This window comes from Neophocaena asiaeorientalis, unplaced genomic scaffold, assembly GCF_003031525.2.
Source record: "Neophocaena asiaeorientalis asiaeorientalis breed wild unplaced genomic scaffold, Neophocaena_asiaeorientalis_V1.1 scaffold241, whole genome shotgun sequence".
NCBI classification, from domain to species: Eukaryota; Metazoa; Chordata; class Mammalia; order Artiodactyla; family Phocoenidae; genus Neophocaena; species Neophocaena asiaeorientalis.
In genome coordinates, this window is record NW_020172287.1 from 1837765 (window position 1) to 1862094 (window position 24330).

Here is a 24330-nt window from a genome sequence, read left to right on the forward strand (position 1 = left end):
CCCAATGTTGAACATTTTTATCATAAATCGATGATGAATTTTATCAGAAGCTTTTTCTGCATCTTTTGAGATCATATAATTCTTATTCTTCAGTTTGTTAATGTGGTGTATCACATTGATTGCTATGCAGATATTGAGCCATTCTTGCATCCCTGGGATAGATCCCACCTGATCATGGTGTGTGGTCCTTTTAATGTATTGTTGAATTTGCTTTGCAGATATTTTTGGAGGATTTTTGCTTCTATGTTCATCAGTGATGTTTGCCTGTAATTTTCTTTTTTTGTAGTGTCTGTCTGGTTTGGTATCAAGGTGATGCTGGCCTTGTAGAATGAGTTGGGAAGCATTCTTTCCTGTTTAATTTTTTGGAATACTTTGAGAAGGATAGGCATTAGTTCCTTTTTAAATGTTCTGTGGAATTCACCTGTGAAGCCCACTAGTCCTGGAATTTTGTTTGTTGGGAGTTTTTAAATTAATAATTATAATTAGTCTGTTCGTATTTCTTCCTGACTCAATCTTGAAAGATTATACATTTCTAGGAATTTATCCATTTCTTCTAGATTGTCCGTCTTATTGGCATGTAATTGTTTGTAGTAATCTCTTACAGTCCTCTGTATTTCTGAGGTTTCATTTGTAACTTCCTTTTCATTTCTGATTTTGTGTATTTGGGTCCTCTCTCTTTTTTTCCTTGATGAGTCTGGCTAAAGATTTATCTTTTCAAAGAACCAGCTCTAAGTTTCATTGATCTTTTCTATTGTTTTTTTAGTCTCTATTTCATTAATTTCCACTCTGATCTTTATGACTTCTTTCCTTCTAACTTTGGGTTTTGTTTGTTTTTCATTTTCTACTTCCTTCAGGTGTAAGGTTAGGTTGTTTATTTGAGATTTTTCTTGTTTCCTGAGGTAGACATATATCACTATAAATTTCCTTCTTAGCACTGCTTTTGCTGTGTCTTACAGATTTGGGATTGTATGTTTCCATTTTCTTTTGTCTCCAAGTATTTTTTTATTTCCTCTTTGATTTCTTCTATGACCCCATTGGGTTTTACTAGCATATTGTTTAGCCTCCATGTGTTTGTGTTTTTTGCAGTTTTTTTCTTATAGTTGATTTCTTGTCTCATAGTACTGTGATATGAGACTAGAGTTATCTTAAACTATCCTCATTTTTTAAAATTTCTCTTTCTTTTTTCTGTTCAACTTGGGTGATTTCCACTACTCTGTCTTCAGATCACCTGTCTGTTCCTCTGTATCATCTAATCTATTGATTCCTTCTAGTGTATTTTTTAGTTTCAGTTACTATTTGGTTCTTCTTTATATTTTCTGTCTCTTCTTAAACTTCTCACTGTGGCCATTCATTCTTTCCCTGAGTTTGTTGAGCTTCTTTACGATCATTACCTTGAACTGTTTACTGGGTACGTTGCTTATCTCCACTTCACTTAGTTCTTCTCCTGGGATTTTATCTTTTCCTTCGTTTGGAACATGCTCCTTTGTCACCTCCTTTTGTTTACCTAATTTTCTGTGTTTATTTCTATGAATTAGGTAGGTTGGTTATGTTTTTGATGTTGGAGAAGTAGGCTTGTGTAGGAGACATCCTATGGTGCCCAGCAGCACCAGAGTTATATGATCTAGGGATGCCCCTGTGGGCACGTTGGTAGGCAGGGCTGTCCCTGTCCCAGTTGGCTACCAGGCCTTGCCTCATGCAGAGGCTGTTGGCCACTGGTGGGCAAGGCTAGGTCCCAGAGCGGCCAACTGAGTGGCCCTGGGGTTTCCTGAGGCTTATCTCAGCCTGCTGGTGGGTGGTGCCTGGTCCCAGTGCAGTTGACTTTGGGGCCTGGGGGGCCTTGGACTGCTGTCTGCAGGTGCTGACAAGTCCCGGTACTGGTACTGGCTTGCTAGTATGTGGAGCAAGGGCCTTGAAACTCCTGGGGCTGGTGCCAGCCTGCTTGTGGGCAGAGCTGTATCCCAGTATGGTCGGCTATAGGGCCTGAGGTCCTGGGGCTGGCTCCAGTCCATTGGTGGGTGGTGCCAGGTCCTTGTGTGGCTGACTACAGGGCCGTGGGTCCAGGACTGGTCTCAGCCTGCTGGTAGTCAGGGTCATTTCCTCATGTAACTGGCTTGTCAGTGTGGGAGGTCCCAGGACTGTGGCCAACCTGCTGGTGGGTGGGACCGTGTCCTGGTGCAGATAGTCTAGACACCAAAATGGCCCTTGCCAGCACCAGTGTCCTCGTGGTAGAACCTAAATGGCCCCCATAAATGGCTGCCACCAGCATCTATGTCCCCAGGGGAGTTCTGGTGGCCTCCTCCCTCTCTGGCAGCCTTCTCCAAGTTCAACAAGTGGGACTGACCTAGGCTTCTTTCAGATTACTCCCTCTGTGCTGGGTCTAAGAGCATGTGAGATTTTGTTTGTGGTTTTTTTTTTTTGCAGTACGCGGACCCCTCACTGTTGCGGCCTCTCCTGTTGTGGAGCACAGGCTCTGGACACGCAGGCTCAGTGGCCATGGCTCACGGGCCCAGCTGCTCTGCGGCATGTGGGATCTTCCCGGACTGGGGCACAAACCCGCGTCCCCTGCATCGGCAGGTGGACACTCAACCACTGTGCCACCAGGGAAGCCTGCTTATGTTGTTTAAGAGCAGAGTTTCTGTTTCCTACAGCCCTCTAGCTCTGTCTTATGTAAGTCCCACTGGCCTTCAAAGTCAGATGTTATGGAGGCTTATCTTCTGTGTAATACTGGGCTGGGGAGCTCAGTGTGAGGCTTGGACCCATCACTCCTTGGAGAGAACCTCTGCAATTGTGATTGTCCTCCCTTTTGTATGTCACCTACCTGGGGATGTGGGTCTTAACTATACTGTGTCTCTGCCCCTTCTACCCATCTCACTGTAGTTCCTTCTTGATAACTTTAGTTGTGGAAAACTTTTTCTTCTAGTCTTCAGGTCCTTCTCATCGTTAGTTCCTCTGTAAGTAGTTGTAAGTTTGGTGTACCTGTGGGAGGAGGTGAGCTCCAGGTGTTTCTTCTCTGCCATGTTGACCACTCTGTTATATATAATCTTTTTGTTGTTATTGTTTATATTCTGAACAATAACAGTTCAGGGACTTAACACTCTGGGACTTAACAGAGTGCATTCAGCATTTGGATGATGTTTCTGTAAATATCAGTCATGTTTGAGATGGTTGAATAGTGTTGTTCAAAATGTCTATATTCTTATTAATTACTTTTGTCTTCTTGCTGTATCAGTTGTGGAGAGCAGTTTGTTAAAATCTACAACTACAGGTATGATTGTCTATTTCTTCTTTTAGTTTTGCCAGTTTTTGCTTAATGAATTTTGAAGTTCTGTTATTAGATGCACGCATATTTACTATCATTAAGTCTCTCTTTTGGATTGATCCTCTTATTATTATGCATTGCCCCTCTTTTTCCCCAGTAACACTCCTTGTCTTAAAGTTTACTTTTGGCATGATATCTTCTTACTTTACTTTTCCAATCCCTTTACTTTCAGTGTATCTGTATCTTTATATTTCACATTGCTTCTTGTCGACAAGATATAACTTTGTCTTGTTGTAGACTGACCATCTGCCTTTAAAGGCTGACAATCTGCCTTTTGATTAGAGAATTTAGTCCACTTACATTTAGTATGATTACTAATATGGTTGTGATAATTCCACCATCTTGTTATTTGTTTTCTGTTTATTCCATTTGATCTTTGTTCCTTTGCTTTTCCTTTCCTGCTTCCACCGTTTTCCTCTCTTATTGTCTTTTTAGATATATCTCTGGATATTATAAGTGGTTAATTTAGAGTTGTCCAATATGGTAGCCACTAGCCACATTAAAATTAAGTTTAGGGCTTCCCTGGTGGCTTAGTGGTTGAGAGTCCGCCTGCCGATGCAGGGGACACAGGTTCGTGTCCCGGTCCGGGAAGATCCCACATGCCGCGGAGCGGCTGGGCCCGTAAGCCATGGCTGCTGAGCCTGTGCGTCCGGACCCTGTGCTCCGCAATGGGAGAGGCCACAACAGTGAGAGGCCCGCGTACCGCAAAAAAAAAAAAAAAAAAATTAAGTTTAAAATTCAATTCATCATTGCATTAGCTGCATTTCAGGTGCCCAGTAGCCACATGTCCCCATTACTGGATTAGGCAATACAGATTACTGAAGAAAGTTCTATTAGACAGCTCTCTAGAGATTATGATCAGGATTTATTTTGGTCAAAATTACACCAGGTCAAGTGTGAAAAGAGCAATATTCTAGTCGCAAGATGTGTGTTTTTGTTGTGTGTCTACTTCTGGTTAGTTTTGTATCTGTAGGCAAATGTCCCACTGCTCTTAGCCTCAGTTTTCTTTTCTAAAATGTGGGGATAATAATGCCTGCTTTTTCTGCTTCATGGAGTGCTTGTGGAAAAGAAAACTATAAAATGGTAACATTCTTTATAAAAGTCAAAACAATTTTCAAAAAAAAAATTAACTCATTGACTACTTTCTGTGTTGTGTTTGCTTTTTTAGGCTGCTGACAGAACTGGAGTCTCCTTCTTGGTGGCCCTTTAGCTTCAAGCTTTGGAAGTTGCCATCAGAAACAAAGCCCAAGTGGGACGCCTCAATGGCTAGTTCCAAAGCTTTGGGAAAAGAAGGGATAGTGATCAAAATTCCTGCTGTTATTTCCCAAAAAACAGAATCTCATGTTAAACCAGGAAGGCTCACCGTCTTTGTTTCTGGGTTGGAAATCCACAACTCAGATTCTTTGCTCATGCACAGATTTGAAAGAGAAGAAGTAGATGACATCAAGGTTCATACACCTTATGAAATTAGCATCCGCCAGCGGTTCATTGGGAAGCCAGATATAGCTTATCGTTTGATATCTGCCAAGATGCCAGAGGTTATCCCCATTTTGGAAGTGCAGTTCAGCAAGAAGATCGAGTTTTTAGAAGATGCCTTGATGCTCAGAAGCACTAGAACCTCTCCCCTAGCAGAGAAGGGCTACTCAGTCTGGCATGCAGGTGAGTGATCATCAAAACAATCTGTGCGCAAGGCCTCTAAAGTCACAGTCAAACTCAACACACCCATGGTGCGTTGCCGTGATGCATCACGTAGAGCAACTGCCAGTTTCAGCTCACTAGTGACTACCTATTTGTTTGTAAATAAAAATAATTTCAGACAGTTTTCCTTAGTACTTGCCCCCTGAATCTCAAATCACTCAGGTTTATCATGTACTTGAGAGCTGTGCCTTTTCAAATAGGTCAGAAATGGTTTTGGTGATGCTTTCAGAACAAAGGAAAGCTCCAAGTTAGATGTTTTCACCTCTTTCCTCCGTTTGATTTGAGAACCAACACTTTAGGGTCTTAACTAACATCATCCCCACCTGCGCTGGTGTGTCTCCAGTCCCTTCCCCTGACCCAGCATCACACCCGGTTTTCTTGGCACTTAATTGAGGTATTCCCAGCCCACCTTCCAGATGGGCATGTGGATATCAGAATTTTTGAAAATTACACAACATAGTTTCTGTGTGTTTTTTTTTTTAGCATCTCAGAAGTATTGTGAAACCCTTGCTTTTCTTGGCATTATGGCTGCAGTATCCTCTTTTAGGTCTCTATGGGGCATAGAGGGTATAGCTGAGTTTGGCCTGAGGTTCTAGTGTGGGTGGCAGGACATGTGGATATGTCCCCAGGTCCCAGCCTCCTCGCTAGCATAGAATAACTTGGTGGTATCTGACTTCTCGGTTTTGCCATTCTGACTGATGTCAAGTGGTATCTTAAAGGTATTTTTATTTTTTTGATTGATTGTGAGGTGGAGCATCTGACGCCTTTTAGTTGCTTTTTGGTCCCACAGATTTTGCTCTGTGGGTTGCTTGTTCTGGTTTTTTTTTTTTTTTCCTACTGGGCTTTTTTTTTTTTTCCTCTCTGATTTGCAGGAGTTCATTATTCATTCTAGATATTCATCCCTTGTTGACTTTAGAAGCTACCAATACTTCTCTTAGATTGTCAGCTTCCATTACAGAAATCTTTAATTTTTCTATGGTCAGATTTACCATTTTTCCCCTTAAGTTTATTTTTGAGCCCTGCTTAAGGAATCCCAAAGTCATAAAATATTCTAATACTAGCATTATAGGTGACATTACTTCTATGTTATAGTGATTTTTCTAACAAGTAATAGTCTTTTCTTATTAACTTCAATTGCTAGAGTTTGTTTAAAGTAAGAGATATGGGCTTCCCTGGTGGCACAGTGGTTGAGAGTCCGCCTGCCAATGCAGGGGACACGGGTTCGTGCCCCAGTCCGGGAAGATCCCACATGCCGCGGAGCGCCAGGGCCCGTGCGTCCGGAGCCTGTGCTCTGCAGCAGGAGAGGCCACAGCAGTGAGAGGCCCGCATACCACAAAAAAAAAACCGAAAACAAAAACAAAAAATAAAGTAAGAGATATGTTTGTTACTATTGCAGTTCCTTTTCTTTTTTCCTCTTAAGTGATTGATTTCAATTCCAATATGTAATCTGTTTCCCTAACATATGAATATTTTGATGTTATTCTAGATGACTTCAAGTTTCAAAAAGAAACTGCTTGATAATAGATCTGGTCCCATAAATATCAAAATGTTGCAAATCTTAATGTAAAAACTTAATTTAGAAACTTACTTTCTTAATTTAGAAACTTACATTTCCAGATTTTTCTTTGGCCCCTCATTCAAGGCAGGGCTCAGAAGCTGGCCCATAAAAGGGCCAAGAAGGGTACACTGTACCAGCCAACATAAGATCCTGACCAGAAGGGCCCTTCAGGAAAGGCCATTTGCAAGCTCAGCTGGGTAGCCTCTCTGATACCCCAAATCTCTGAGTCCCCCTCACTGCTGTTTTCCTCTGGGAGGAGCCTCAGCAGTGAGAGGAGGGAGGAGGCCCTGGCTGGTGGGACCAGATGCAGAGCACCGTGGGCTGTTGGTTCTGACAGTGCTGTTGGAGAATCCCTCTGTGCCAGGCATGGTGCCAGGTACCTACAGTCCTGAAAACAATCCTTCTTCTTATGGAGCTCTACCATATTCGTGGGTTTTATGTTAGGCATGGTGGTTTCAGAGAGAGAACACGACATAGAATGTTACAAATGAGATGGCAGATGCGAGCATGTCACGTGTGTCACAGAAAGTCACACTGTACAAGTGAGAAGGGTGCAAGCTTGCTGTGCCTTGCTGTCATGGAGGGTGGGTCCCAAGGAAGATGGGATGGTAAGCTCTGACTCCAAGCATACAGGTGGCAGATGGGCCTAGAGAGGAGGGAGTGAGTGCCAGGGCCTCTGCAGCCATAATCAGACTGCAGGAAGCTGAGTGAGTGCAAATTCTGCAGGGCCACCCATCAGGAAGGAGAAAATGAACCTCTTGTGCACAAGCTGAGGCTGCTGACCAGAGGCTGAACGTCTTTCTCCTCAAGGAAGCTGCAGATATACTTTTAAGGTTTTTCAGCTGATTGAACCAGGCCCACCAGATTGTCTAGGACAGGCTCCCTTCACTAAAGTCAACTGGCTGAGAACCTTCACCACGTCTACAAATACCTTCCCAGTAACACCTAGATTAGGGTTGGCTTGAATAACTGGGGACTATGGCCTCACCCATCACAGTAACGGATTGTATATGTATGGAATGAGCTGAGCCACATCCACGGTGACAGATGGGTTTTCATCTCAGTGCTAACTTTAGCCTGTGGGTAGGATCCCTACAGTGTGTCTGAGTCTGGACTGAGCATGAAGTGCCATCCTCCCCTGGTGAAGCCTCCCTGCGTAGGCGAGGCAGGTGTACCTTACAGCTGTGGATTTGGAGAGGTACAGATGACAAGGAGTTATGTTTGGAAGAAGCCGGCATGCTGAGTTCAATAAGCAAGACGGTATCTCATTTGCTTGGAACTTCACAGGAATCCTGCATAAGCCCAGCAATGAGAACTTACTTCTCATTGTTACCTCTCGTTGTTGCATCTGTCAGCACCTCTGTTTTTACTGTTCTGCACTGGAAACTACAGAAACAGTGGAGGTAGAAACCATGACTTTGACCTCTCAGAAACATATTTCTCTCCTTGATGAGCTATTTTGGTAAATTGTGTGTGGCCAGAAGGTGGCGGTCTAGTAACAGGGGACCAGTGTCCTAGAAGAACTTTCCAGAGACCTCTGTAGTAATGTATAGAGTAGACAGGTTGAGGGCCTGGGGTGGCCAGGCCAGGACTGGGGGAGGAAGAGAGTCTCCTGGGCTTCAAGGGCTGGAAATGATACAAGTGGGCAGATCTCACCTTAAGGAAGAGCAGTTGCAAATTGCTGTTTTTCTGCATAGTATCTTTAAAATAATCTTTTAAATTTTAGAATAGTGTCAGACTTGAGAAAAAGTTGTGAGGATGGTACAGAGAGTTCCCATGTCTCCCACACCCAGTTTTCCCTATTCTTGTCATCTTACATTAGTATCGTTCATTGTCACTACTAATGAGCCTGTACTGATGCATCTTTATTCACTAAAGTCCATATTTTATTCAGATTTCCTTATGTTTTACTGTTCCAGAATCCCATCCAGGACCCCACATGATATTTCAGCATTTCATCTCCTTGGACTCTTCTTGACTGTTACAGTTTCTCAGACTCTCTTTGCTTTGATGATCTTGATGGTCTTCAGGAGTAGTGGTCAGGTTTTTGTAGACTCCCCTAGTTGGACTTTGTGTCATGTTGTCTCATGATCCACTGGGGTGATGGGTTTTGGGAGGAAGCCCACAAAGCTCTTATCATGTAAGAGCAAGGTCCGTGCATAGCATTTTTAAAGAGTTTTTTTGGTACTGATTTTTGTTTTCACTGTTTGCGAACTGTCACCTTCTGAGAGGGGCCTTCTCTGACCACCTAATTTAAGAGGACTAGTTTCCCATTCACTGATCCTATAGAAATCTTGCCTAGCACTTGCCCTCTGGTGCTGGTACCCTCTGGTTTGCTGTTCAACTTCCCACACTGGGATGTGTGCTCCAGAATCAGACACAAGTCTGTCTTTTCTCACCCCATCTCCAGCACCCAGGACAGGCCCAGGTAACCAGAAGGCACGCGCATCTCTGTGTAATGATAAATAAACTTCTGAGGCATTGAAGTCTCTGCATAGGGTCATTAATTTAAGATCATCTTTGAAATAGTAAAGTTCTGACCCTGGGACACAGCACCATGCTGACCACCAACAGACTCCATGTGGTCACTAGGATATGGGTATCAGGTTGACCACCAACAGACCCCTCCATGTGGTCACTAGGACACAAGCACTGCACTGACTTCAGACAAGCCCCATGTTATTAGTTTATTAGGACATGGTGACCCCCTGACTATCAACAGACCCCTGGAGAGCTGCTTGGCCCTCACCCACTTGATCCCTTCCAAGGACCCATGAGTCAGTTGAGACTGCTGTCTCTCTCCATTTCAGTTTTCTCTCTGTTACACTTCCTGTTGTATTGAGGACATGGGCCGTTTTGTGTTTTTTTTCTGAAAGGGCTTCCCACCCCAGTTATATAAGCTGCTGGATCCATCCCTGGGTAGAGTAGGCATTTTCCTGTGTCATCAGTGAGGCGTACGGGGCCCAGAGACAGGGAGAAAGATTTGCTCAAGGCTGGACAGGCTTGGAGCGGTTTTTCTGCTCCCAGGTCAGGCCCTGGTGGTCTTTGGTCTGAACTTGCAATGAGGTCAGGAGTCTATGTCTGATGCACAAAGGAGACTGGCGTCCCAGTGCTGCCCCTGCCAGCGTAGTCCTTACTCAGGGTTTCCCTCGATGCCTCCTTGTTCTTGGAAAGTGGAATCATCTGTAAGGTAGCATGTAGCTTGAACAATTTGTGATTATTTTGTTTAACTGAGATAACTAATGACTTTTGAGACAAAAACCATCTTATACTGAACTAAATTAATTTTTTCAGAAGATATTTCAAAGCATTGAAGTAACTGAGTCAGCAACCCAAGTCTCAACACAAAGTTCACGGGGGTGGCCGAGTTTTGTATTAGGCAGGATCCTGCTGGTCCCACAGCTCGTTGTGAAAAACATCTCTTATTAGTATGTTCCAGGAAGCAGAATCCTCAGTTTTGGTTTTCTGGTTGTTTAAGTAATCCCATTTGTTAAACATTCAAAAATAGTATGTCTCTAACTGTAATATAGCTGTAGGTGTTGAAATGGAAACCAGAGTGACAGTGCAGGAGCACAGTTCTGGGCACAAGTGTGAATTAGACATGGGCCATGCTCTCAGAGAAGCTAGCTGGGGAGATCCCAGTTTGAAAAGATGCTGAAAAAGATAAATAGCAGTGCAGTACCAAGCAAGTGACTGTCAAAGGTGTGTAAACTGAATGGTACCAGGACAGATGAGGGAAGATTGCTGCTAATGGAAGGGCTGAGTGGAGAGCATGTCTCCAAACTTGGGCTAGGGGACATCTGTCTGCATGACATGTGCAGAGCGGGGGCAAGGTGGGCAGGAATAGCATGCTGGGGCCAGGGTGCCGGGGTGGCTGGAACAGGAGTCTACAGGATCAAGAGCAGACTAGGAAGGAGGAGGGTGTAGGCTGAATGGGGAGTTTGCTTTCACCCATTAGGCCATAGAACCCCTGTTAACATAGACAAGTGAAGTGCGCTTTGCCATCATGTTATCACTGATAATGTTTTAACGTCAGGTATGTTAGTTGGCCTTTCCTTTAGGCTAATAATATCTAGTAAAACATGTCCTCTGTTGTCTAGTTTAGCTCTGATGGTGTTCTATTGCTGTTTTAGAAAAGTGCTTTTCATTATGTAACATGTTAGTGACATTTAGATCATGTAAGACCAACCGACAGTGAGTTGTATGCTATGGAAAGTTCTGTGCTAATTAATAAGCCCTTAGGATGTTGAAGTAGTGGCACTTTGGAGATTCCAGGACACAGGTTGTAAAATCAATTTGGTTGGTTGCAACCAGCTTTTACATAAAGAGTAGAATAGAAAAGCACATCTGAGTACATGGTGTGTACTAAGGATTTTGTCTTGTGAAACTTTTTCAGACCTCCAAGGTGCCTGTACGGGTGTAGCAGTTCTGTGTAGGAAGCACTTCGCACAGTGGTGCACAGTTAAAGGGCACGAAGACTCTCACAAAGGGCCTCCTTCCTAGTGGAGATGGGCCTGGGAGGGCTCAGGCCCGCAGTGTGGAACCCTCGGGTCTTGCCTCCATGCAGGTTTTGCTTCGCATCAACTGGTTCCTGAACTCTCTCCATCTGGCCAAGACCCTTTTCCTCTCTAGGATCCCAAGAGACATGCTTTCTTGTCATCATGTCTTCTTTGCTCAGCTAGGTAATCTCAGGGAGTGTTAATTTGTAAGAAATTTTTTGAGAAATAAGAATAAGGGGATGTTTGTGTACCTGTTGGAGGTGGCTGGTCTCTCCCTGGGGAGGAGGGGCTTGTGCAGTTGGTGTGTCCTGGATTCACCACCTGGGTTCCTGCTTTTCAGGCCCAGCAAGACCTTTACCCCAAGATGGATTTCCTTTCCTAACAATGCATTTATCAGTTGCTCCAGGCTGCTCAGATGAAAGGCAGCTCTGCTGACTGCCACTAGGGTCCTAGGAAGGAAGTGGGGTGTCCTGCTTTTGCCCTCCCATTTTGCTGAAGCAGAGAAATCTGCTCAAAGGAATTGGTGCTGGAATCCACACTGCTGGTTCTCACCCCAGAATGCTTTCCAGCATCCTAATAAATAAACATGGCTATATTGACACATCTGAGGTGGTCTGTATTATGGAGAAAAGCAGGTGACAGACTCTAAGCTATGCTCTTATCTGGGCCTTACAGTGCCAGGGTTGCAGATGGAGGCAGCTCTTTAAATAAAGGATTTTCACTGTTCCTTGCCAAGCTGCTCTTCCGCTTCTTAGCAAGACTACCCAGGCATAGATATGTGAGTGGAAACACCCCTGAGCAATGCCTTGCCACGTGCAGCAGTCTGGCTCACCCCTACCTCAGTACAGCTCCACATTCAACTTTGCTTGACCTGACTAGCTGACCATTTCATGTCCTCTCTAGAACCACAGTGTTTTGTGGGGCAATCAGATGGTAATGCAGTTCCTAGTAGTGTATTTCATGTACATTTCACCAGGGCTCAACAAGTATTATGTTTCATACTCCAATCTATTGTCCTCTCAAAAAGAAAAAAATCACTCCTGGATAAAGCATCTTTCTTCTAAAAGCCAGTTATAGAACTAGATCCTGAGTATTTGCAGTGTTGCACACTCTGATCAGTGTGGGGTAAGGAAGCAGCCCTGGACTGGGGTAGAAGGCAAGGATCAGGCGGTCCCACATTCAGTCAGCTCAGCAGAGGTTCAGAGAGGTGGACTCACCGCCCGCAAACACAGAAGCTCTAAACCAGTAAATGCCTGGGAAAACACTTCATCAACCCAAAGAGCTCTGACGGTCTTAAACACTTTTTGTAAAGTCCTGAATGCCCTTGCGTTGTTCACACCTTCTAGAAGATGCCACTCTGTTTGACTTTCCATTTCAGCATCTGGGCTTTTGGACCGAGCCATGCACTGTGAGCCCTCCTCAGGGAACCAGGAAGGGAGGCCACTTCAGCTACAGATGAGCGAACCGTTAATTTCCGAGGGGGACAGCCAGGAACTGAGACAGGTAACATGCATTCGTAGTGTCATGTCCTCCCCTGCAGGCAACTCACTTCTCTTTCTTGTCTAAAAACAACTCTCCACTGATTTATGCTTGTCTGTCACCTGCACGGAAATGCTGGGACATCCACCTGATTTGCTCAGCTCGCTATAGCTTGAGGAAGGGCGGTGCCCATTCTGAGTCCTTGCGTTTTGTGGCATGCAGACACACATAGCATTCCTGTGCACACACAGTGGTCTTGGCAGCTGCCTATGTCTGTTGTATGTGTGTGTATGTCTGTACATGTGGGCTCAGATGCACATGTAGGCTGTGTATGTGCACGATGTGTGTGTCCAGCTGGGCTCTGTACACGTACATGTATGCATGTGTGGCGTGCGTACTGTGTGCACACGTGTGCAGACCTGTATGTGTGTGCCATCTGTGTGTGCACTACCTGGGCATGTACAGTTGAGGGCACTTGCTCTCAAGTGCTCGACACAGGTTCTTGCGGAGGCTTGCCACTTTTTGTCCAGGAAGTTGAAACTTAAACAATATTTGATAGAAATACTTGCAACTTATCTTCCTATGTTAATGCTGGACAACACAGTGGCCTTTTCTTTTTCCTTTTTTAATAATTATGTAGCAAATACCTAGACGTTATATCATTTCATTCATAAATATTTCAGTATGTAGCTTTAAAAGATAAGAACCATTTTAAAAAATCAGCACAATACCATACTCACCTTAAAAAAGTAAAAAGTAAATTCCTTGGTATCATCAGACATCAAGCCAGTGCTCACATTTCCCTAGTTACCTCATTTAGGAAAATGTGTTACATGTTTATTCAGATCAGGATCCTCATGAGGCCCGTGTGTTGCATTTAGTGAAGTGCCTTTAATGCATAGCTCTCTTTCCTCTGTCATCTTTTTCCTCTGAAGTTTATTTGATGAAAAAACTAAATTGTTCCTCTGTCAAGATTTTGCAGCTTGTATCTTCCTGACTTGGTTTCCCCATCTCCCAGCAGGTGGTGAGCTGCCTGCTCTCTGCCCTGGTACTCTTGTAGGTCGGTTTGTACCTCTAGAGGCTCCATCAGATTCAGGCTCCATTTTGGAGAGACTGTTTCATTGGTGGCAACCCACACTTAACATCAAGGCATACAAGAGACTGTATGTCTTTTAAACCTGTTTTTAAATAATTTTATTCTGTGTGTCTACATAGGCATAGACTCCTTTAAGCTCAGCCTTTTCCATTTTGGGAAAAAAGTGTTCATCTTTTGCTATGGGATATTTTAAATATACATGATTTGTCACGTTTTCCTTCTGGTCTAACTTTTAATCACTTTAAGTAATGACACAGAGACATGCCACTTTCTAGCTGCAACTAGGAAATTCTGCAGGTTACTAATCACTTCTTTTGATAGGCTTAGTGACTCCAGAACACTGCAGATCTTGTCTGCCTTGGGGCTTGAGAAACCCTCATACTATAAAGGCAAACTTAACCTGTTTTCATGAAAGTGGGTAAGATTGCATATAGGCCTCAGGCTGGTAGGATCTGAGACCCTCCTCTCCCATCCTCCAATGAAGGTGTCTGTGGCTGAGATGAGCTCTTCTATGTCCCACAGTTGTGTTGAGGCTGAAGCAAGAACATGGGTTTTGTAGGACATGGGAAATGTAGGAATTTTATCTGTTAATTCTAGTGGTGGCCATGTAGTTTGAGAGGGCCCTTGCAATTTCAAATAACCAATCGCTACTACCATGTATATACAACGTGCCCTTCCCCTAAAAGCTGTGATAGAATGGGAGAGGTCAGGATGAATGCACCAACAGCTTTGAGTAGAATAAAATTCCTCAGTGACCACTGAGGTCACCATTCTTTCCCATGAAAGTGTGTTTCTTATGTGGTTGGTCCTGACTGTCATCAACAAGTCTTAGTGAGCCCTGTGCCGTCCATGCTGGGAACAGCAGATGCCATGGTCATGAATCAGGAGGCTGGCTTGGGGGCAGAGGACACGGTGATCCCTGAGCAGTTAGGCTGGGAAGACCCACCCACAGGAGGGGCAGGGCTTTGTGCTAGTTAGCTGCCTCATTCTCCTTCCCTGCAGGGAGAACCTAATTTCATAAGAGATTGTCCTTTTGAGGTAACACACATGTTTCATATTTAGAGAAGAACTCTGAGCTGTGTAGTTGAAGCTCAAGCATAGGTAGGAATGAGTTAAATTTCTGGGGAAAACGAAAATGCAAGAAAATCTCCCTCCATTCATCTGTGGTTTCTGTTGCAGATGCTATTAAAGTCATTACGTGGAAATGGGTTTTGGTGACTTAAACTGCAGTTGGGGTGCTAGAGAGAAGATTTGCCGTGATTTCCTCAGGGAGCAGCCGTGCTTAGTGCAGTGTGCCAGCTCCCTCTGTGCTGGGCCCCTGGAGCGGGCATGTGGGCTGCGGTTAGGCCCCATCTGCTGCGTAGCTGTGGCTGTCCACCATCCGCTGTGGGAGGGCATGTGGTGGAGGAGGCTGGGAGAGGAATCAGAGTCCCTCGGATGGGTTTGGCAGAGTCCCTCAAATCATTTCCAGTGTCTGATGTGCTAACCTTTCCTGCCTCAGAACTCCTGCTCTTTCGTTACTAAGTCTGTGGCTACCATATATTTGATACAACATTTGGAAGTGATAAAACAAAAAGCAGCATGGCTCTGTCCTGAGGACATTGCAGTTTTACATAAAGTTTCTTCATAACTTCTTAATCCGCACTTCTCTGTCTTGTCCTGCGTTTGGTGTTTTTTCATCCCGCCTCCCTCTTTCACCAAGAAGGAATCAGAATGAAAAGCTGACCCAGGTCTGGTCTCATGGTTTATCAGCCTCTGCAACAGCCCTGGCACTGGGAACAGCAATGAAGGAAGACTTGCACTGGATGTTCTCATCATTTCCAATAAAGAGGGATGCACAGAGTGTGGATTCATGGCAAGTTTTTAGGTCATAGTTTTGAACTTTCTGTTTAATTATATTCGGCATTTAGTCTGCCTACTGTATGTGGTACCTTTATAAACAGTAAATGCAAAACACAAAAATTAAAAACGGAGGTGATTAATTCAGTTCAGTCAGAAAGTTCGTTTACTGGAAAACCTAGCTAGTCAGCTGGCGTGAGGAGAAGAGTTTATTGAAAAGGCAGCCCTGCAGATGCCTGTGCTGGGGAGATGAGTGAGGCCCAGGGCTTTTGTCTCTGTGTTGCTTAGCAGAGCCAAGTTCCACATGTATCTGCACTGGCAATTCACTGGATCTTTCCTGAAATAATTCTAGGCCGGAAAGGATGCTGTGGTTCTCTACTTGCTGTGAAACTATCTTAAGAAATTAATGTCCTTCTTTTCTTTTTTTTTTTTTTTAACAGATACATATATTCATTTTCACATTCTTTTCCATTATGATTTATTATAAAGTAATCTTATTTTCTTTTTTTAGAAATTGTAGAATACATTTCATCTTCAGTAACTCCACCATTCTGGTCTTTTCCCCTGTACTTTGTTCCCAGTTATTTAAATTTGTCCCAATTCATCTGTCTCCTCTCCTACTAGTCAGGGAAAAAAAAAAAATATCTGTCATTTCTTGCATACCGAATCTATGTAAAAGAATTGTGTTATAAAGCAGAAACTAACACACCATTGTAAAGCAATTATACCCCAATAAAGATGTTAAAAAAAATAAATAAATAAAAAATAAAAGGGTTTCATCTTCAAAAAAAAGAATTGTGTTTAGCAAGTGTTCTTCAGCCTAAACTAAATGTCTGAATCAGTGAATTATTTAGCTGTGGCTTCAGTGAGTTATTTGGAGAAGACAACAGATCTGGGTTTCCTTGGATAATTGTCAGGACAAAGTCATGAGATAATGAGCAAGGGGTGATAATCCATGATGCTTCTCATCAGTTGTGGCAATGGACTAGACCACACTTCAGGAATGCAGATTCCAGAACTGATACTTCTTAGGAAGGAGGGGATGGCTAAACTGGTGGGCCCTCAAAAGTAGAAAGGCAAGGGCAATGCACTCCAGCTATAGGACCACCAAACAGTGCTGGGACGGTGTGCAGACACCTTTGTTGGAGTGAGCTCTGTGGAGGGGTCTGGGGACAGAGAGCTGGACATGTCCACTCACTTATCAGTACCTTCATTTAGTCTGGGTTTTGTCCTGTAAGCAGTTTGGAATCATTGAAGATTTTTAAGCAAGGAGTCATGAGATAATTTCAGATTTTTACCCATTCTCCTCAGGTTCTCCTATTGTCCTCTGCTGCCTTCTGAATCTTTCAGACTGTATCATTTCATTAGTTAATTATGGGGCACAGTTAGATGGTTAGTGTTTTTATTTGTGGCTTTGATACCAGCCTGGATATTAGCAATGAGCTAGGCCGTTTACTTAAATATGTGTTACTCTAATTGTGAATTATTAATAAATGTTTCTGACATCATATCCTATGTCACTTCTAAACGTTAAACCATAAGAAGAGCCTTGGTAACCCGGAAAACATACCTAGTAACTTTTGATGTCCACACACAGTGGACATTTCAATAAGAGGTCATATGTCTTAGGATGAGCCCTGGCCTAGGAACCTGGCATCCTGGCGCTGGTCCCAGCCCCTCCCTGTCAGCTCTGTAGTCCTGGGAAGGCTGGTGTGCTTCCCTGTCCTCAGTCCCCAGCTCTGAAAAGGGCACTGACTTGTAGCGTATTCCAGTATCTACCGTCTAATGTAGAATCCACCGCAATGAAATGAAAGCTGAGTTACAGAAAAATGTCATGCCTTACTTTTAAATATTCGTTCATGGTTTTCCTGTCTGCTCTGTTGGTTAACTAGGTCACTGGTAACGATGAGCATTACTTTGACAGACAGGAGACAGACACACGGTGCCCCCACCGCTAGCCCAGCCCTGCCTGCTGTGGTTTCATGTGCCTCCCACTGCTGCCTTCTGTAATTGCCTGGGACAACCAGCTCTTCTCCACAGCAGCCTTCAGAACTCCCATTATGTTGGATGTGGTCACCACTCTAGCAGAGGCCCATGTTGTCTGTGGCAGTGGTTGTTCGGAGTGGGAGGACCTGTCAAAGCGTGTGGCTGTGTGTCCTCTGCAGTTGACAGAGAAGGCTATGTGGGCACACCGGACCTCCCTCACATAGAGGCCATGGTGTAAACCTGAGCTGCATGGAGGTGGCATCTGCCCTTCAGGTCCAAATACCCATGCAGATGAATCTTGGGGGTGTATTCTGTCCCTTCCACTGCCCCTGGGAACTGTGGACAGGGAGGAAGCTGCCAAATAAGGAACTCTAAGATATTGTGCCAAGGGCAGGATTCCAGAATGTACCAGCATCTCAGCGAACAAATTCTAGAGCAGCTGCTTGGCTGTGCAGAAGGTAGAATGCCAAGGAGCAAGAAACAGATGCTCAGGCATTTAGACTGGGAGGATGACTTGTTCCCCCTTTGGAACATTTTCCTGTGCTCTTGGTCAGCTTTCAAATGAACCTCAAGTCTTAAAATCAAGTGTTTGATTATATTGTTATTGAGTGCTTGGCTATGGAAGGTTTCATATATTTTAACCATGTTTTTTATTGTGGTAAAATATATAGAATAAAATGTTGCCATTTTAACTATTTTAAGTGTATTATTTAATATCATTAATTACATTCAAAATATTGTGCAACCATCACCACTATCTATTTTATTTCCAAAGCTCGTTTATCACCCCAACAGAAACTCTGTTACCATGAAGCAGTAGCTCCACATTTTGCCTCCCCCCAGTCCCTGGTAACCTCTAATCTTCTCTCTGTCTCTATGAATTTGCCTATTCTGGGAACCTCCTATAAGTGTAATCCTTTTGCATCTGGCTTTTTTCACTTCGCATAATGTTTTCAAGGCTGATCCATCTTGTAGCATGAATTGGTACTTCTTTCCTTTTTATAGGTGAATAATATTCTGTTGTATGGTTAAAACATACTTGGTTTATCCATTCATCATCGATGGACACTTGGATTATTTCCACCTTTCAGTTCTTTTGGACATATACCTAAGAGTAGAATTGCTTGGTTATAGGATAATTCTATGTTTAACTTTTTGATGAGCTGCCAAATTATCTCCTTAGCAGCTACACCATTTTACACTCTCACCAGCAATGTATGAGGATTCCAGTTTTTCCACATCCCTGCCAACACTTATTTTCTTTTTTTAAAATTTTAAAATTATTCTAACTATCAAATAGAATAGATAAGGAGGTAAGTGTTGGAGGTAAGGGTCCAACTTCATTCTTTTGCATGTGGCTGTCTGGTTGTCCCAGCACCACTTGTTGAACAGACTATCCTTTCTCCATTGAGTAGACTTGACACCCTTGTCAAAAATCTGTTGATCTGAGGACTCTTTATTCCATTAGTCTATTCTTATGCCAGTACCAAGCTGTTTTTGTTACTATAACTTTGGGTAAGGTTTAAAATTGGGAAGTGTGAGTTTAATTTCATTCTTCTTTTTCAACTTGTTTTTACTATTTAGGGCCCCTTGCAATTCTATATGAATTTGAGGATTAGCTTTTCCATTTCCGAGTAGGGGGGCTGTTGGAAATTTGATAGGGATTACATTGAATCTGTATATCACTTTGAGGAGTATTGCCCTCTTGCCAATATTGTCTTCTAGTCTAGGAACACAAGATGTCTTTTATTTATTTAGGTAGTTCCAGCATGATTTTATAATTTTTAGTCTTTCACCTGCATGGTTCTTTTTTCCTAGGTATTTTATTCTTTTGGATGCTATTATAAATGGGATTATTTTCTTAATTTCTTTTTCTGATTCTTCATTGCTGCTGTATAGAAACACAACTGATTTTTGTGTGTTGCTCTTGTATACCGTAACTTTGCTAAATTTGTTAATTAGTTCTTCTAGTTTTCTTGTGGATTCTTTGGGATATTCTATATATATAGGGTCATGTCATATGAAAATAGAGATAGTTTTACTTCTTCTTTTCCAGTTTGGATACCTTTTATTTCTTATTCTTGCCTACTTGCTCTGTCTAGGACTTCCAGTGCATAGCAGTACTGTGTAGCAGTGGTGAAAGTAGGCATTCTTGTCTTTTTCTGATCTTAGGGCTTTCAGTCTTTCCCCATTGAGTATCCTATTAGCTGAATTTTTCACAAGTCCCCCCTTTTTTTAAAAAGTTTTAAGTTTTTACTTTATTACAGGCTTTTCTATTTCTAATCATTACAAATGTTTTCAACATTTCATTTATCTGCTCCATTGTATTCCATTTATATTTCATTATGATTCCCATCTGTCTATCATATATTCAAGTTATGTCTACTATTTTTTTAAATTTTTATTTTATACTGGAGCATAGTTGATTAATAATATTGTGTTAGTCTCAGGTGTACAGCAAAGTGATTCAGTTATACATATACATGTATCTATTCTTTTATAAATTCTTTTCCCATTTAGGTTATTAGAGAATTTTGAGCAGAGTTCCCAGTGCTATATAGTAGGGGTTTGTTGGTTATCTATTTTAAATATAGTAGTGTGTACATGTCAATCCCAAACTCCCAGTCTATCCCTCCCTCCCACCCTTCCCCTCTGGCAACTATAAGTTCATTCTCTAAGTGTGTGAGTCTGTTTCTGTTTTGTAAATAAGTTCCTTTTATCATTTTGAGGGGGGGGTTCTGCATATAAGCGATATCGTATGCTATTTGTCTTTCTCTGTCTGACTTACTTCACTTAGTATGATAATCTCCAGGTTCATCCATGTTGCTGCAAATGGCATCATCTCATTCTTTGCAATGGCTGAGTAATATTTCATCGTATTATTTCATAGTAATATTTCATTTCATTGTACCGCATCTTCTTTATCCATTCCTCTGTCGATGGACATTTAGGTTGCTTCCACATCCTGACTATTGTAAATAGTTCTGCAATGAATGGTGTGCATGTATCTTTTAAATTATGGTTTTCTTCGGATATATGCCCAGGAGTGAGATTGCTGGATCATATGGTAGCTCTATTTTTAGTTTTTTAAGGAACCTCCATACTGTTCTCCATAGTGGTTTTAGCAATTTATGTTCCCACTAACAGTGTACGAGGGTTCCCTTTTCTCCACACACTCTCCAGCATTATTGTTTGTAGATTTTTTAATGATGGCCATTCTGACCAGTGTGAGGTGATACCTCACTGTAGTTTTGATTTACATTTCTCTAATAATTAGTGATGTTGAGCATCTTTTCATGTGCCTCTTGGCCATCTGTGTGTCTTCTTTGGGAAATGTCTACTTAGGTCTTCTGTCCATTTTTGGATTGGGTTGTTGATTTTTTTTTGATATTGAGCCACATGAGCTGTTGTTTGTAAATTTTGGAGACTAATTCCTTGTCAGTCACATTGTTTGCAAATATTTTCTCGCATTCTGTGGGGTTTTTTCGTTTTGTCTATGGTTTCCTTTGTTGTGCAAAAACTTTTGAGTTTCACTAGGTCCCATTTGTTTATTTTTGTTTTTTTTCCCATTATTCTAGGAGACGGCTCAAAAAAGATACTGCTGCAATTTATGTCAAGGAGTGTTCTGCCTATGTTTTCTGAGTTATTTTTGTGTATGGTGTTAAATAATGTTCTAATTTCACATGTAGCTGACCAGTTTTCCCAGCACCATTTACTGAAGAGCTCTTCTCTGCATTGTAGAGTCTTGCTTCCTCTGTCATAGATTAATTGACCATAGGTGTGTGGGTTTAGTTCTGGGTTTTCTATCCTGTTCACGCATCGGTCTATATTTCTCTTTTTGTGCCAGTACCATACTGTTTTGATGACTGTAGCTTTGTAGTATAGTCTGAAGTCAGGGGGCCTGATTCCTCCAGCTCCATTTTTCTTTCTCAGGATTGCTTTGGCTATTTGGGGTCTTTTGTGTTTCCATACAAATTGTAAAATATTTTGTTCTAGTTCTGTGAAAAATGCCGTTGGTAATTTGATAGGGATTGCATTGAATCTGCAGGTTGCCTAGGGTAGTATAGTCATTTTGACAATATTGATTCTTCCAATCCAAGAACATGGTATATCTTTCTGTTTGTATCACCTTTGATTTCTTTCATCAGTGTCGTATAGTTTTCAGAGTACAGGTCTTTTGTCTCCTTAAGTAGGTTTATTCCTAGGTATTTTATTCTTTTTGATGTGATGATAAATGGGATTGTTTCCTTGATTTCTCTTTCTGATCTTTCGTTGTTAGTGTATAGGAATGCGAGAGATTTTCGTGTATTTTGTAACCTGAAACTTTACCAAATTCATTGATGAGCACTAGTAATTTTCTGGTAGCTGTTTAGGATTTGTTATGTATAGTATTATCTCATCTGCAAACAGTGACAGTTTTACTTATTCTTTTCTAATTTGGATTCCTTCTATTTCTTTTTTTTTTTTCTTTGCGGTACACAGGCTTCTCACTGATGTGACCTCTCCTGTTGCGGAGCACAGGCTCCGGACACGCAGGCCCAGCGGCCATGGCTCACGGGCCCAGCTGCTCCGCGGCACGTGGGATCCTCCCAGACCAGGGCACGAACCCACATCCCCTGCATTGGCAGGCGGACTCTCAACCACTGCGCCACCAGGGAAGCCCGATGCCTTCTATTTCCTTTTCTTCTTTGATTGCCGTGGCTAGGACTTCCAAAACTATGTTCAGTAAGAGTGGCGAGAGTGGACATCTTTGTCGTTTTCCTGATCTTAGAGAAAATGCTTTCAGCTTTTCACTGTTGTGTATGATGTTAGCTGTAGGTTTGTCATATATGGCCTCTATTATGTTGAGGTTTGTTCCCTCTATGCCCACTTCCTGGAGAGTTTTATCATGAATGCGTGTTGAATTTTGTCAAAAACTTTTTCTGCATCTGTTGAGATGATCATACGGTTTTTATTCTTCAATTTGTTGATATGGTGTATCACACTTATTGATTTGAGGCAGTGAAAAATCCTTGCATCCCTGGGATAAATTCCACTTGATCATGGTGTATGATCCTTTTAATGTATTGTTGGATTCAGTTTGCTAGTATTTTGTTGAGGATTTTTGCGTCTATGTTCATCAGTGATATTGGTCTGTAATTTTCTTTTGTGGTATCTTTGTCTGGTTTTGGTATCAGGGTGATGGTGGCTTCATAGAATTAGTTTGGGGATATTCCTTCCTCTGCAGTTTTTTTGAATAGTTTCAGAAGGATAGGTTAGGTGCCTTTTATCATGTTGAAGAAGTTCTCTTCTAGTCCCAGTTTTCTGAATTTTTATCGTGAAAGGGTGTTGGGTTTGTCGTTGCCATTTCTCCATCAATTGAGTTGATTGTGTTTTTTTCCTCTTTGTTCTAATAATGTGGTATATTGCATTAATTGATTTTCTAAGAGTGAACCACCCTTGTATTCTGAGATAAATCCTACTTGGATTCAGTTTGCTAGATTTTAGTATGTTGTGGTTTTGTTTTCATTTGTCTCAAAGAATTTACTAATTTCCCTCTTTGACCCACTGGTTGTTTGATTTCTACATACTTGTGACTTTTTTAGTTGTTTAGATTTCCAGTTTCATTTCACTGTGAAGGTACTTTCTATTACTTCAATCTTAAGTTTGAGGTTTATTTTGAGGCCTACCATGTGGTCTGTCCTGGAGGATGTTCTGTGTGCACTTGAGAAGAATGTGGGTTCTGCTGATTCGGATGGAGTATTTCGTGTATGTCTGTTGGGTCCAGATGGTCTATAGTGTTCTTCAAGTCTTCTGTTTCCTTACTGATCTTCTATCTGGGTGCCTTATCCATTACCAACATCTTTTTATTAACTTTTAAAGATAGTTAACAAGTATTAGACGGTTTTTGGGTTCAGGCTGGGAAGTTGGTTTTGTGCAGTTTTTAAATGCGAAATTGGACTGTATGCATGAACACAGTGTTGAGTAGGCTGCGTGGCCTTGGGCAGCATATGTCTGTCCATCCCATCTGTGGCATAGGGCTGGGGACTGATTGTTAGAAACATGGTTTCTCGTAGCCAATAAGTACCTTTGCCATGTTAGCCATGTGGCCTTCAGCAGGCTTCACATTTCACTTTTTACACAACAGGGTCCTGCCTTAAGGCTTGCATGGGTTTGAAGTGAGGATGAGGCCTGTACTATATGGAGCAGAATTCTAGCACATATTGAGTTCTAAATAAATGTATCAGTGGGACCCCAACTGTCTTTGACCTAGTCAACTCTGAAGAGCCCCAAACTTAATGCATTTTCTGTCTGTTTCATATTCTGAGAATGTCCCTGCTGAGGCATTTACTTCTGCATGTAAGATGAACCTTCAGTTTATTGAGCATTTCACTTGGTAGGGATTCCATTGTTCTCTTAAAAACATGGTTCTCATCATGGGAAGCTCTGATAGCAGCTTGGCTCCCAGGACCCCTCTCTAGTCCTGGGAGGTGCTTTCCCTGCCCAGACCTTGAGTTACAGGGGCCATCTTTGCTGTGGGCCATTGGGGCCATTTGTAACTGGAGGCCAGTCAACAGACTTCAAGTGAGGGCTAATAGATCCCTGAAGACTCAGCTCTGAGTCTTGCTATACCGACACAGCCGTGGTGCCTAAGGCAGGTTTGTGCTCCTCCACCCTCTGCACTGAGAGGGGGTCGTGAGGAAGGGAGCACCGTGGTGGGGGAGCTCCTTAAAAGAGAACCCTGTGCTGCCCCTGTTCATCCACAGGGCATCCTCAGGTCCTCAAGGAATGCAGCACAGAGGACAGGGTGGGATGCGGAGGGTGGTCTGTGAGTGCTGAAAGTGACAGGTTGCAGCTTAGGATATTCTTTACAGCC

The 24330-nt window shown here is 42.6% G+C and overlaps 1 protein-coding gene across 4 annotated transcripts in view; it reads left to right on the forward strand.

The window, feature by feature from the left end:
- The window catches only part of SNAP47 (synaptosome associated protein 47), a 64559-nt gene that overhangs the window by 30531 nt on the left and 9698 nt on the right, over nt 1–24330 (forward strand). For 2 of the 4 annotated variants that reach the window (XM_024764677.1, XM_024764703.1), the window contains exons 3-4: nt 4488–4978; nt 12453–12577. In XM_024764677.1, coding sequence (XP_024620445.1) covers nt 4488–4978; nt 12453–12577 — 616 coding nt within the window. Of the gene's footprint in view, nt 1–4487; nt 4979–12452; nt 12578–15354; nt 16214–24330 lie in introns of those variants that run through there. The other 2 variants (XM_024764687.1, XM_024764696.1) reach the window with 2 other exon arrangements.